The sequence below is a fragment of the Scyliorhinus canicula genome, chromosome 4, assembly GCF_902713615.1.
Source record: "Scyliorhinus canicula chromosome 4, sScyCan1.1, whole genome shotgun sequence".
In the NCBI taxonomy this organism is placed as follows: Eukaryota; Metazoa; Chordata; class Chondrichthyes; order Carcharhiniformes; family Scyliorhinidae; genus Scyliorhinus; species Scyliorhinus canicula.
In genome coordinates this window covers 124,952,031-124,967,104 of record NC_052149.1, presented here as the reverse complement: position 1 = coordinate 124,967,104, position 15,074 = coordinate 124,952,031, and the positions used below count along the sequence as shown (strand labels likewise).

Here is a 15,074-nt window from a genome sequence, read left to right as displayed (position 1 = left end):
ATAACAATATATGTATGCAGGATGGAAAGCAGACTGAAGTCAGTCATAACGAAACATCCAAATTTTAGCAAGAATGCCCATTGATGCCTTTACTTGTTGAACTGCAGCAAGGTCATTTTGTTCTGTCACACAAAGGTTCAACCCCATCACAAACAGATACTATGTTAATATTCAAATTTCAAACCCTGGAAGCCAAGAACCAATGTATGAAATTCAGCTCTCACTTCTAAAATGGATAGTGAGCCTCAAAGGCAAGAGTTTTAAACAAGACAAATGCGCAAGAGAATCATGAATACTGGATAAAAAAGGTGGGGCAGAATAGATGCGAAAAACCGAAGCTGCTATCGAGATAATGTTACAAAACTCTGTTACTACAGTAGCTTCATTACTGCAACACTGGTTTATTTCAATGCCAAAGGGTGTGCACTGAACATATTTAAAACATTAGAACTGTCCAGCACTTGCTGAATACTGAAAAGTTAATTTCTAAAACAATGACCAATCACTACTAATTTTAACGGTTTGATCCGAGGAAACATGTCAATTCTTTACCTCATTTTTGAACCATAAGAAACAAACCCCATTTTCAATGGTCATCGCCAAGTTAAAGAGAAGGAACATCCTGCTGGAGAACAATTCACACAATTTGGGAGGCGGGGAAACGGAATCGGTGGCACTATGAATTACACAGAATAAAGTCTTTTGAGATACTTACAGCAGCTTTGGTCTGATTGACTGTATCCCATGCTGAGGCCAAATCTAAAACACAAGAAACTCATTTCAAACATTTCACACTTGTAACCTAACATTTTGCATATTAGTTCCTCTTGCCCCACCCTAATTTTGCCCATTTTAAATTTAAGAGGATGGGACTGTATTTTTACGACGATAAATATGTCTGATTGGGAAAGCTTCTACCTGGGGAAGCCAGTAAATGCATGACTATTTAGAAGGATTTTATTTCAGTATGCTGAAGCAGTGACAGCAGAGTTCACCTGATCTGGAGAGCTGAGGAATTTTCATAGCATTCTGGGCAACTACACTCAATCGGTAATGCCAACTAAAACCAGATCAAACTCGCAATGTGTTTTGCCTGAACTTCAAACCAGAGTTGCTGGGGACAATTTAGCCCTACCAATTTCAGTCGTCACTGTGCCATTTGACGTTTTGCTGAATGCTATACCCAATGAGAGTATGTCAGCAAGGAAATATCTAACAAATGCTCCCACATCAGATACAGCATGTTTAGATCCAGAATAAAGGACCTTTATTTCAATGACTGTGGCTCAGCCACTCCAGAGATGACATCATTCCATTTCCTAATGACCACTATTCAATAACAGTGCTCCCACTCATATGTTACAAGAAAGCAGGCTAGCTTTTTAAAAAAATAATCTTTATTGTCACAAGTAGGCTTACATTAACACTGCAACATAGTTACTGTGAAAAGCCCCTAGTCATCACATTCCGACACCTGTTCAAATACACAGGGGGAGAATTCAGAATGTCCAATTCACCTAACAGCACGTCTTTCGGGACTTGTGGGAGGAAACCCACAAAGACACAGGGAGAACGTGCAGAATCTGCACAGACAGTGGCCCAAGCCAGAAATCAAACCTGGGTCCCTGTCGCTGTGAAGCAACAGTGCTAACCACTGTGCTAACGTGCCACATTTCCATTTCTGGTGAACCCTGACTATTTTTCCACTCAAGCCCAGGGCACTGCAGTTCCCACTCAGTTCACACAACTCAGGATAAACTAGTCATCAAACCTGCAACTATACAATGTTTTATTGCTCTTGAAACCCACGGCAGGATTTGTTAACTGATGAAAATGAAAATCGCTTATTGTCACGAGTAGGCTTCAATAAAGTTACTGTGAAAAGCCCCTAGTCGCCACATTCCGGCGCCTGTCCGGGGAGGCTGGTACGGGAATCGAACTGTGCTGCTGGCCTGCTTGGTCTGCTTTAAAGGCCAGCGATTTAGCCTTGTGAGCTAAACCAGCCCCTGTCGCAGAGGTTTCACCACACTTTTGCCATTTACTTGCTACACCTTTTAAACTACAAATTGTACTTAAATAGCACCTGCAACTTAATAGAAACAGTGCCACGGTGCTTCACAGCATTCAGGAGCAGAATTGGATACTGCCCCACAGAGAGCGTTAGTAGGGCAGGTGGCCTACGGCTAGGTTAAAGAGGGAGGTTTTATGGAGCATCTTAAAGGAAGAGAGGCAGAAATGTGGATACGTTTAGGGAACAAACTGCAGAGCCAAGAGCCTAGGCACTCCACCAACGGTGCAGCAATTAAAATTGGGAATACTTGAGGCGCCAATATTGATCCTTGAGAACACCAGAGTACAGGAGCAAAAGAGGCCACTGCTCAATCCTCTGGTTACAAAATAGTTAACAATGGAACCAGGCAACTGTAGTCCCACAAGCTGGACAACAGTGGTGAGACATTGGAGGAAGTTGATGTGGTCAACCTTGTAAAAGGCTGCAGATAGGTCAAGACGGGAAAGGACATTAAACATGGTCATAGTAGGGGCAGCCACGGTGGCCTAGTGGTTAGCACAACCGCCTCACGGCGCTGAGGGTCCCAGGTTCGATCCGGCTCGGGTCACTGGTCCGTGTGGAGTTGCACATTCTCACCGTGGTCATAGTCACACAGGATATAATTTGTAACTTTAATAAGAGCATTTTAATACTGTGGCAGGAGGGAACCCCTGATTAGAAGGATTTAAACATGGAGTTTCAGGGAAGATGGGCACTGATTTGGGAGGTGATAACACATTCAAGGAGTTTGAGAGGGAAGGGAGGTTGAAGCTGGGGCAGTAGTTTCCAAGTTTGCAAAACTATTTTGAAAACACATTCAATACCTTCACACACTGGCTGCTGAAACACTATATCTGGGTACATGGCCTAGGCTTGAACCCGATGCTCTCCGCAATTCTGTAACCTATTCTGACACTTGTCTGGGCTCACAAATGAAGAATGGTCACGCTGTCAAGGTACATACTGCCCGTGACAGCCAAGCAAACAATACTACAGCAAGAACAGGGGCCATTGAGAGCCGTTCCTGGTGATAATGCACCTTTAAATAGGCAATTTGAAACTGAACCTCAGAGTCCACCGTTGCATTGTCAGCTGTGCTCAGTGGTTAGCACTTTTGTATCCGAGTCAGAAGTCTACAGGTTCAAGGTCCATTCCAGGACTTGAGCCCCAAATTCAAGGCCAACACTCCCATGTACTGAGGAAGTGATCCTTGTAAAAGATCCAATAGCACTATTTCAAAGCTATTCCCAATGTCCTGGACAATATTTATCATTTAAAAAGAAAACCATAGAAACAAATTATCTGGTAATTATTACACTGCTGTTTGAGAGTTTTCTGTGCTCAAATGGGTTGCTGCAGGTAAGGTGCGGTTATGCGACTAGGAGGGGGAGTGGGCCAAGATAGGGTGCTCTTTCAGAGGATTGGTGCAGACTCAATGGGTCGAATGGCCTCCTTCTGCACTGTAGGGATTCTTTGATTTCCTATATTACAACAATTACTGCGACAGCACTGGCCCCGTACCTGCGGGAGATGTCCACAGACTCACTAGCTAGGGGTACACTGCCACCCACGCTAGCACAGGCCTCAATCTCGCTGATACCCAAGAGAGATAAAGACCCAACGGAATGTGGGTCATACAGACCCATCTCACTGCTGAACGCAGATGCCAAAATACTGGCCAAAATCCTAGCCAAAAGGCTAGAAGACTGCGTAACAGAGATGGTTGTAGAGGACCAGACAGGCTTTGTCAAAGGTGGTCAGTTTACGTCGAACATCAGGCGCCTGCTCCCATCCAGGGAGAGAATACCAGAGGTGATCGTCTCCTAGGCGCAGAAAAGGCCTTCTAAAGGGTTGAATGGAAATACCTCAGAGGCACTGGAGCGGTTCGGGCTTGGAACAGGGTTCACCTCCTGGGTAAAACTCGAATACAACGCTCCCATGGCGAGTGTACGGACCAACAGCACCAACTCCCGATACTTCCAGCTGCACAGGGGCACTAGACAAGGATGCCCACTGTCCCCGCTGCTGTTCACTCTAGCAATCAAGCCATTAGCAATTGCACTCAGAGCAGCAAAAAGCTGGAGGGGGATCCGAAGGGGCAGCAGAGAGCACAGAGTCTCACTCTAAGCAGGTGACCTGCTCCTCTACATTTCGGACCCAACAAACTTGGCACCTACAGGAACAGAGAGCAAGGAAAATCCAGGCAAAAGACGGAACGAACGGCTGAAGCGGAGGTGAACGCAAGACAACAGCGGCAGCTAAATCTGTCCGGGAGAAGCAAGTGACAGCACCAACACCAGACCCATTCGAGTATTGCCTTCTGTAATTGTTTCTCCGGCACCCAAATGTATATCTACCTCCCCGGCTCTCCAACCACCCCCACTCCCTTCCCCCCCACCCTCTCCAACCACCCCCACCCCCCCCTCTCCACCCACGTTCCCCCCTTCTCTTCCCCTCCCCCCTTCTCTTCCCCCCTCCCCCCCTTCTCTTCCCCCCTCCCCCCCTTCTCTTCCCCCCTCCCCCCCTTCTCTTCCCCCCTCGCCCTTCTCTTCCCCCCTCCCCCCTTCTCTTCCCCCCTCCCCCCCCTTCTCTTCCCCCCTCCCCCCCTTCTCCCTCTTCCCCCCCTTCTCCCCACACACACTCTTCCCCCCCCTCCCCCACACACACACACACACACACACAAATAGATGCCTACTTGTGTTATAAATAATATTGCCAATTGTACAGAGTTGCTGCTGTTGAGCTGGTGCATAATACCTTATCAGTAATGTTATTTTTTTATTTATTTTCTATTATTTTTTTTAAGTGTGTTTGTGTGTGCCCTTCTCTTCTGTTATCTTATTCTGTGTACATAATGGTAAATATACTTTGTTCAAAAACCCAATAAAAAACATTTATAAAAAATTTTTTGAAAATTACAACAGTTACCTCAAAATTACCTCACCAGTCAAATGCCGCTTGGGCATGTCCTGTGATCATGAAAGTCACAACTTAAATATAAATATATTTTTCTTTACAATAGATCTTTGGTCACGTGATCAGTATAATCACCATTCTGCTATACAATATAAATGACTGGTCTTCCTCATCGCAGTAACAGTTATTTGGGGAAACGAAATCTAACCGGACTAGATCTATAAATCAGCACCACTATACCTTGCCTCGTATTTGGACTCTGCATCCGTCCAGATTTTAGCAGGGACGTGTTATTAGATTTACTGTTCCACATCTTGTCAGCTCACCTAAAACAAAAGGCAATGGAAATTAGCAGCACAGGTTCTGATTGGGTTACATTTCAAGCTTCCAATCCCAAACTAGAGGTTCCTTTTTATTTCTTGGATCTGCAATATTAATGTAGGTTGTGAAATTTGCTCAAATAAGTAACATTTAATAAACGTCATCTAATAACAGTGATGTTCTGGGTGCCAGATATTGTGTAGGCAGTTAACATTTGATCACTCTACTAGGATGGGACTTCAGTACATCAATCTAGTCCTATACTGCTGAAGTACTCCATTCTAGACATTAGGTATTGCTAGTGAGAGATGCAGTGGTTCCAGATGTTCACGGTCATGAATAAATTTGGTACAATGAGTTTGGAGCAGCAGCATTCAAGTTTTTTGGCTCTTTTGCACATACATCATGAAGCACCTTTGTAGATCAAGTCCACGTTCCCATTACCTTACAGATTTTCCAAGTTGTTGCTGCTGACAGATTGACGATTTTGATTTTACCAATGAAGCAAGAATGCCAAAGGCAGCCGTTTCCAATCTCCAGGCCCACAAAATGCTAACCGGCCAAACTAACAAAGAAGAAATAAAAGTGCAAATAGCATTTCCTGGGCTTTGAGGGCTAGATTGACAGGGCTCAATGTATCATTTTATCTGGGATCTAGGTTCAAATGGGGCCCAATGTGATGGAACTGGATAAAAGCAAATTACTGCAGATGCTGGAATCTGAAACAAAAACAGAAAATACTGGACAATCTCAGCATGTCTGACAGCATCTGTGGAGAGAAATGGAGCTGTCATTGAATCTGGATGACTCTTTGTCAAAGCTTTGACAAAGTCATCCAGACTTGAAACTTTATCTCCTTTTCTCGCCGCAGATGCGGTCAGACCTGCTGAAATTGTCCAGTATTTTCTGTTTTTGTTTGTGATGGAACGGGAACCTCCTTAACCCAGTTTCTGAAGGTCACAAATCCACAGCTGTCACTAAATCACAAGCCTCAAGAATTTGGCAACAGTGTGGAGAATGAACGGTCACATTACTAGAGCAGTGGAGACGGAAGTTTGCCCTAACTTGTGCTACGTATCTGGCCAAAGCACTTGAGTGGAAAAGTATTCGAACATCAGCATTAACATTGTTACAAGGAGCACAAAATCTTTAAATTGCTGCAATATAACAGAGGTAACCAATCAGCTATTCTACAGGTGTGATTAGTTGTCTCTCGCTCATCAATCCTTGGTGGCTTTCAGTTAAGTGCTCTCCCCCTTGACAGAAGATACATTGTGGTTCACATTTGTAGCAGGTATATGCAACATGATTCTCCCTTCTCACCCAGCTATACCACTATAAATGAACAAAGGTGGGAGAAAATAGGAGCACAAAATCTCAAAATTGCTGCAATATAACAAAGGTAACCAATCAGCTGTTCTACAAGTGTCAAGAAAGAATACAGAATGCTTATCTTAAAGATCATTTTGGTATGCTGATGCCAAACTGTTCAAAGGTTGCTCCGGTTAAAAAAAAGCATATGCCATCACTTTTGACCCAATCAAGTCCAGATACAAGGCATTAAATACTCTGCCTAAAATACAAGAACATACAGTGCAGAAGGAGACCATTCAGCATATCGAGTCTGCACCGACCCACTCAAGCCCTCACTTCTACCCTATCCCCGTAACCCCTCCTAACCTTTTTGCACACTAAGGGCAATTTAGCATGACAAATCCACCTAACCTGCACGTCATTGGACTGTGGGAGGAAACCGGAGCACCCGGAGGAAACTCACGCAGACTCAGGGAGAATATGCAGACTCCACACAGACAGTGACCCAGTGGGGAATCGCACCTCGGACCCTGGCGCTGTGGAGCCACAGTGCTATCCACTTGTGCTACCGTGCTACCCACAAGAAGGTATTCCTCCTCCAATAACCTTTTCAGATTCTACAAATGTACACTTGTGTCCTCCAGTGATTAATTTCTTATCATTGGCTGGATTACAAAACATGTAGCCACTTCGATATTTTGACCTATGTTGTTCCTGAAAATAAACTCAATTCCACACATTTAAGTGAATTTGAAGGTGAGGAGGGGAGGTCCCTCCTAACATTTCCACGGTGGTGGATGTGCAGTCAATATGTAGCCTTAAGGGTGGCGTGGTGGCGCAATGCTTAGCACTGCTGCCTACGGCGTCGAGGACCCGGGTTTGATGCCGGCCCCGGTCACTGACTGTGTGGAGTTTGCACATTCTCCCAGTGTCTGCTTGGGTTTCACCCCCACAACCCAAAGATGTGCAGGTTAGGTGGATTGGCCACGCTAAATTGCCCCTTAATTGGAAAAAAATAATTGGGTACTCTAAATTTATATATTTTTTTAAATGTAGCCAGCTGTGTCAACGCCCTACAATCCTCTTGCTCGGATGACTTAAGCCTCTGTAACAAGATTAAAGTGTTTCTGTAGCTCTGATTGCAGCAAAACAATGCATGTCCACCATATTCCTTCATTCACACTGCAAATGCCAACTCCCTTATATCATAGAATTTATATAGACTGTAAAATCAAAGAGCTGTAAGGCACCTACACAAGAGGCATTCTATCTCATTCTGAAATACCTTACAATCATGACTTCACTTCAAAAGTATGTTATTGGTTGTGTCCGCTCCCATGAAAACAGATTTTCGAGTCTGCTTTCGGGATAAGAAAGCCAGCACACAAAGGCACACGGGGTGTGTGGGATTCTGCATAAAACTGGAGATCAGCAACCCAAGGTTTGGTGCACAGATGTCGTGCTGACAAGATGAGATGAAGTTGTATAAAAATTTAATAGCTCTTTGGTTATTTTACTAAGACCTTGACTTAACACATGTTAATCTGCCCCAGTAGGCCCAGTCCCATTGTCTCACCCTTGCAGTATAACTCATATGGCTGTTCATTACAGCAATCTAAATGGTTCACTTATGTAAATTAAATGTTAACAGTCCTCCCCTGAAGTTAATGGAATTATTTCCATGCTTTTTTAAATTACAGAACTCCTTTTACAATTGCACCAGTTCTCTTGGTACCAAATACATCCCCCTTTACACTACATAGTTTATTCACCAGCAATGAACAATAAATACACAGCCACATCTGTTTGCACAGTCACGTTTGTCAATCTGGATGAGGCCGTTCCCCAATGTCAAGAGTGCATCACTAAATAAATGACAGCAGGTGGCAGAAAATCACAACAGATGGTCCATCGAGTCTGCACCGACCCACTTAAGCCCTCACTTCAAGCTTATCCCCTTAACCCAATAACCCCTCCTAAACCTTTTGGACACTAAGGGCAATTTATCATGGCCAATCCACCTAACCTGCACGTCTTTGGACTGTGGGAGGAAACCGGATGAAACCCATGCAGACACGGGGAGAACGTGGAGACTCCGCACAGACAGTGACCCAGCAGGGAATTGAACCTGGGACCCTGGCGCTGTGAAGCTAACCACTATGATACAATGCTGCCCCTGAAAATAAAACGTGGCTACTTGGGCAAATTGTCAGGATAAAGAGTACAAGGAAGAAAACTGGGGGGGGGGCAAAATTCACTTCCGAAGAAATAACTGAAGTTGTCAATACAAAATTTCTCAGCAAGAACCTTCTTGGATCATCTTTCCACATTCAGTTCAGACAGCAATTCAAGTTTGGCGCCATGTCGTTGTTGGCCTCTATATGCAGTATCATCTTTGTGCCAGCGGGCTTAGGCTTAGACTCATTGTCTAGGTCATGTGTGAGGAAGGGTTTGGAGAGAAGGTTTTCCAGCTTTGAGGAGCGTCAGAAAAAATTCAACTCTGGGACCAATTTATTTAGATATTTCCATATTCGCAATTTTTTTTGCAGAAGGCTATTCCTTCATTTCGCTTGGTACCACCATCCTTCCTGTTGGGGAGAATTTTATCTTTGGCCAGATCTGGTGAGGGAGTATTTCAGATATTTACGGCCTAATCCTATCAACGGAGTCAGCTCCGTTGAATGAGGTGAAGATGAAATGGGATGGCAAATCCGATTCTGGATGAATAGGATTGGTGTGGAGTGAGGCTCTTGCAGGGTCAACTCCATGTCCTCCTGTGCTCGGCTTAGTTTGAACCAGTTCAAGGTGATGCGCAGAGCTCATCTGATCAACGCGAGGATGTTTTTTTTTCCACGGGGTGGACCACAGGTGTGAACGGTGCTCTTGGGGGGGCAGCGAACCATTCTCATATGTTCTGGTCGTGTCCCAAACCATTACGATTTTGGAACTCCCTCTTCAACACCAGGTCAGAAATTCGAACTGGAATCTTGTCAGCTGGTGGCCACTTTTGGGTCTCCTCACCTCTGCTTTATTAATAACCCGAGGCAGGCTCCACTGGGGCAGAAGTCTCCTACTCTGCCCAGTGCCTTGGCTTGATTGGGTGATTTCATGGAGTTCCTTTGGGGTCAGTAGAAGGGTTCTACCTGAAATGGCAGCCATTTATTTCCTTTTTTTTAAAAATAGTTCATCATTGTTAGTTGTTAAGAGGGTTTTAGTTTAACGTTGGAGGGTTAAAATTGAATGTGTTCTTGATTGTGCTCATTCTGCATTATTACTTGAAGCATCTCTTTTATATTATACTATGTTGTGTGTTATATTGAAAACATTTTCAATAAAAATATTAAATCTTTCAACATTGCAACGGCTTTGAATGTGGAACTGATTTTAGACACATTTCAGAATTCAAGCTACAGCCTTACACTTTCAAATGTTAACGTGCTGCACCATTTAATGGATAAGTAAATGTTCAGAGGTTCCCGCTACAAGGGCAGCAGAACTTAGGAACCCCACCAACTGGCGGTTCCCCTCCAAGTCACTCACTACCCTGACTTGAAAATATATCGCTGTTCCTTCACTGTCTCTGGGGCAAAATCCTGGAACTACCTTCCTAATAGCACTGTGGGTGTACTTACACCTCAGGGACTGCAGCGGTTCAAGAAGGCAGCTCACCACGACCTTCTGAAGGGCAACTAGGGATGGGCAATAAATGCTGGCCTAAACAGCGATGCCCACATCCCGTAAACGATTTTTTTGAAAACTCTTGCTATGACGTGAGATGCAGCGCCATATGCACATCATCTCCTCAAAGTCACAGTGCTCAGACATGGGACATACCACTGCTCGTTCGCTAATAAGCACATAAGAACTAGGAGCAGGAGTAGGCCATCTGGCCCCGCGAGCCTGTTCCGCCATTCAATGAGATCATGGCTGATCTTTTGTGGACTCAGCTCCACTTTCCGGCCCGAACACCATAACCCTTAATCCCTTTATTCTTCAAAAAACTATCTTTATCTTAAAAACATTTAATGAAGGAGCCTCAACTGCTTCACTGGGCAAGGAATTCCACAGATTCACAACCCTTTGGGTGAAGTTTCCTCCTAAGCTCAGTCCTAAATCTACTTCCCGTTATTTTGAGGCTATGCCCCCTAGTTCTGCTTTCACCCGCCAGTGGAAACAACCTGCCCGCATCTATCCTATTTATTCCCTTCATAATTTTATATGTTTCTATAAGATCCCCCCGCATCTTTCTAAATTCCAACGAGTACAGTCCCAGTCTACTCAACCTCTCCTCATAATCCAACCCCTTCAGCCCTGGGATTAACCTAGTGAATCTCCTCTGCACAGACAGGACTTTGTCTTCACAAAGACCGTGCGATGGTCATTCCTACCAATCATGCTATGGGCAGATGCATCTGCAGCAGGCAGGTTGGTGAGGATGAGGTCAAGTGCATTTTTCCCTCTTGTTGGTTCCCCCATCACCTGTTCCAGGCCCAGTAACAGCTCAACATGGAGGGGAATTAATTCGTCAGCTGAGGAGAATCGGTATCTGGTAATCAGCAGGAGGTTTCCTTTCCCATGTTTGACATAAAAGCATGAGACTCCATGGGGCCATAAACTGGACATTATATATTACATCAGTATAATACAGTCAAAATATACTTTCAGTGAACAACCAAATCCCCTAATAATGCATTATATGCAGGTATTCAATAATTTAACAGGTGTGTGTGTGGTGGGGGGGGGGGGGGGGGGGGGGGGGGTATAGACAGTAATAGAATCAGAAGAGTTCAAACACTGACAGAAATCATGAGCAGTTTTGTCAGACATCCCCCTCCCTCTGGATCGTAACAAATCCAGACATCTGTTACGCTATTTATATCACCAAGCCAAACTCGACTCAAGGCAACTCCCAGTGTACAAATGAAGGGTATGGAATCACTGCTGTGGTAGAACAATACTGTAACACTTTAAAGCTTAACTGTCGGACAGGCTTTAGTATTACACAGCTATCATAGCATTATTCCTTATCCAATCCCATCAGACATACAGCAGGTAGCAGTGCGGAGAGAAACAGATTGATTGATTGAGATAGATAGATAGAGATAGAGAGAGAGCGATCTGTCTCTGGTATGGACAGCTGAACACAGTTATCAGTGGTAGGGCAAGAGTGGTGCAGTGTGCATTGGAGGAATGCAGAGATCTGAGTGTCGTGAGGCTGCTGGAGAATATAAACATGACCAAGTCCATTGAGAGACTGAAGCACAAAAGGAGAGAATATGAAAAGTTGAGACATTCAGTCATTCAAACATTAAAATTTCATCAATTGTGCGTGAATTGCTTTTACAATGAACATCCCATTTTGTCACATCACTGGGGTCGAAAGTATCCAATCCAGTCCAAACGAGAACAAATATTTCAAGGAAGTACTCGCAACAGTCTGAGGGGCAAGTCATGTGACAGAGCCTGAAACAGGATACTGGGACATCTTCAATTGGACAGGGAAGATGGGTATTGTAGGAAAAGACAAATAGAAAAATGTTATGCTGGCGGCAAGATAATGCTAATAATCTTTATTGTCACAAGTCGGCTTATATTAACACTGCAATGAAGTTACTGTGAAAAGCCCCTAGTCACCACATTCTGGCGACTGTTCGGATACACAGAGGTAGAATTCAGATTGTCCACATTACCTAACAGCATGTCTCTCGGGACTTGTTGGAGGAAATCGGAGCATCCGGCGGAAACCCACGCAGACACAGGGAGAATGTGCAGACTCCACACAGACAGTAATCCAAGCCGGAAATCGAACCTGGGATCCTGGAGCTGTGAAGCAATAGTGCTAACCACTGTGCTACTTTGCTGCCCATGCACGGTGCTAACCACTGTGCTACCATGATTAAAAAGGGGGTGTGGGACTATTTGGATTGTTCTTCAAAAGAGTCGGTCCAGACTAGATGAGTTTGTGGGCAGCACGGTAGCACAAGTGGCTAGCACTGTGGATTCACAGCACCAGGGTCCCAGGTTTGATTCCCCACTGGGTCACTATCTGTGCAGAGTCTGCACATTCGCCCAGTGTCTGCGTGGGTTTCCTCTGGGTGCTCCAGTTTCCTCCCACAGTCCAAAGACGTGCAGGTTAGGTGGATTGGACACGCTAAAATTGCCCTGAGTGTCCAAAAAAGGTCAGGAGGCGTCACTGGGTTACAGGAATAGGGTGGAAGTGAGGGCTTAAGTGGGTCGATGCAGACCCCATGGGCCAAATGGCCTCCTTCTGCACTGTATGTTCTATGCTCTATGTTAAATGGCTTTCTCTTGTGCTGCTTTATTGTATGATCCCATGAAAGTTACTTTCCCTAAATTCAAATGGTTTCAACTTGGAGAAGTATGGGGCGATGCATTTGGGGAGGTCAAACAAGGCCAAGGGAATACACAATAGGCAAATACAGAAAAGTGTAGGTAGAGGACGCAAGTGACCTTGGAGTGAATGTCCACAGATTTATGAAGGTAGTGGGACAGGTTGATAATGTGGTTAAGAAGGCAGTTTGAATCCTTTAATGTAAGAACTGAGGTATAGAATAAGGAGGTTATGCAGGATCTGTATAAATCATTAGTTTGGCCACCACTTGAGTACAGTCTGCAGTACTGATCACCTCATTACAGAAAGGATGTAATTGCACTAGGGAGGGTTGAGGGGATTTACGAGGATTTAACCAGGATATGTCAAACAAATTGCAGCCAAGAGAAAGGATTGGATGGACTGTGGTGGGGTGGGGCTGTTCTCCTCGGAACAGAGGCAGCTGAGGGGAAATTTGATTGAGATGTACAACACTTTGAGGAGCCGAAATAGAGTGGGTGGGAACGGTCTGGTCACCTTAGCAGAGAAATCAGTGACTAGGGGGCATCAAGGGTCCCAGGCTCAATTCCTGGCTTGGGTCACTGTCTATGCAGAGTCTGCATGTTCTTCCCAGTGTTTGCGTGGGTTTCCTCCTGGTGCTCCGGTTTCCTCCCACAGTCCAAAGACATGCAGGTTAGGTGGATTTGCGATGCTAAATTGCCCTTAGTGTCCAAAAAAGGTTAGGTGGGGTTACAGGGGTAGGGTGGAGGTGTGCGCTTAGGTAGGGTGCTCTTTCTGAGGGCCGGTGCAGACTCGATGGGCCAATTGGCGTCCTTCTGCACTGTAAATTCTATGATTCTATGACTGCTGCCTCACGGCGTCGAGGTCCCAGGTTCTTTCCCGGCTCTGGGTCACTGTCCGTATGGAGTTTGCACATTCTCCCCGTGTTTGCGTGGGTTTCGCCCCCACAACCCAAAGATGTGCAGGGTAGGTGGATTGGCCATGCAAAATTGCCCCTTAATTGGGAAAAATGAATTGGGTACTCTAAATTTAATTTTTTAAATATACAAACATAGAAAATAGATAAAGGCCATTTGGCTCTTCAAGCCTGCTCTGCCATTCAATATCATGGCTGATCCTCTACCTAATATTACTTTTTGGGCGAGGGGTGGCTGCCTCATCCAACTGGGCAAACCATATTCCCTATGGCGTTGAGCTCAAATGTGTTACCAACAGGATTGGCACAACAGAATGACTAAATAACTAGCATCCATTTTACGCCTTGCCATTCTGTAGCACAGTAATATGCTATACCAATTTCAAATACAAAGCAGATACATGGGGTGCTTTTATTATGCAACTTCAGTAAGCATCATTGCACCTTTTTTCACAAAAAAACTGCACAGCTCCAGAAAGCAGTTCAGGCTGTCTTGTGCCTGAAGTCTCACATTGCTTTGGTTGGCCAGAGTGCAACATCGGGATGCTCAGGGATCCTCTATCTCTCTGTGCATGTTTTCCAATCTACCTGGGATCAATTTCATTGCTCAGAAAGAGCAGTCGCTCCCACATTGCTCTATAAACAGAAGGAGAGCAGTACAAGCAGAGTTCTCCTCAGGAAAGGAGACTTGCAATTCCAACCAGTAAATATCTTGCCTGCCTGGAGCGGATTTAAATGCTGAGAAAGTGCAGACACTCCTGAATTCTGCAGTGACTAGTCTCGCAACAGCAGCTGCAGTATAAATGGACCCAGCAAATATCACAGCAGAGGTCAATCTCAGGAACAGATGGATTTGTTCAACTGCTCCAAATATCCCTCCTGCTCTACACTTCAAAACTCCCAATGGTCACACAGGCAGAAACTGGGGATTGGAGCGAAGATGAGCAAAACCTGCTCAACTTGAATGTCTAACTTCACACTGTAAGAAGTCTTACAACACCAGGTTAAAGTCCAACAGGTTTGTTTCAAACACGAGCTTTCGGAGCACGGCTCCTTCTTCACCTGAAGAAGGAGCCGTGCTCCGAAAGCTCGTGTTTGAAACAAACCTGTTGGACTTTAACCTGGTGTTGTAAGACTTCTTACTGTGCTCACCCCAGTCCAACGCCGGCATCTCCACATCATAACTTCACACTGACAGAGCAAGC

At 44.9% G+C, this 15,074-nt stretch overlaps 1 protein-coding gene across 5 annotated transcripts in view; it reads right to left on the bottom strand.

Moving 5' to 3' along the window:
• Positions 1-15,074, bottom strand: part of cep350 (centrosomal protein 350) — a 248,859-nt gene that overhangs the window by 213,462 nt on the left and 20,323 nt on the right. For all 5 annotated transcript variants that reach the window (XM_038795159.1, XM_038795161.1, XM_038795162.1 and 2 more), the window contains exons 2-3: positions 5,207-5,292; positions 716-759 (exon numbers count right to left, since the gene is read on the bottom strand). In XM_038795159.1, the coding sequence (XP_038651087.1) occupies positions 716-759; positions 5,207-5,279 (117 nt within the window). In that variant the 5' untranslated portion in view covers positions 5,280-5,292. The remainder of the gene's footprint in view (positions 1-715; positions 760-5,206; positions 5,293-15,074) is intronic.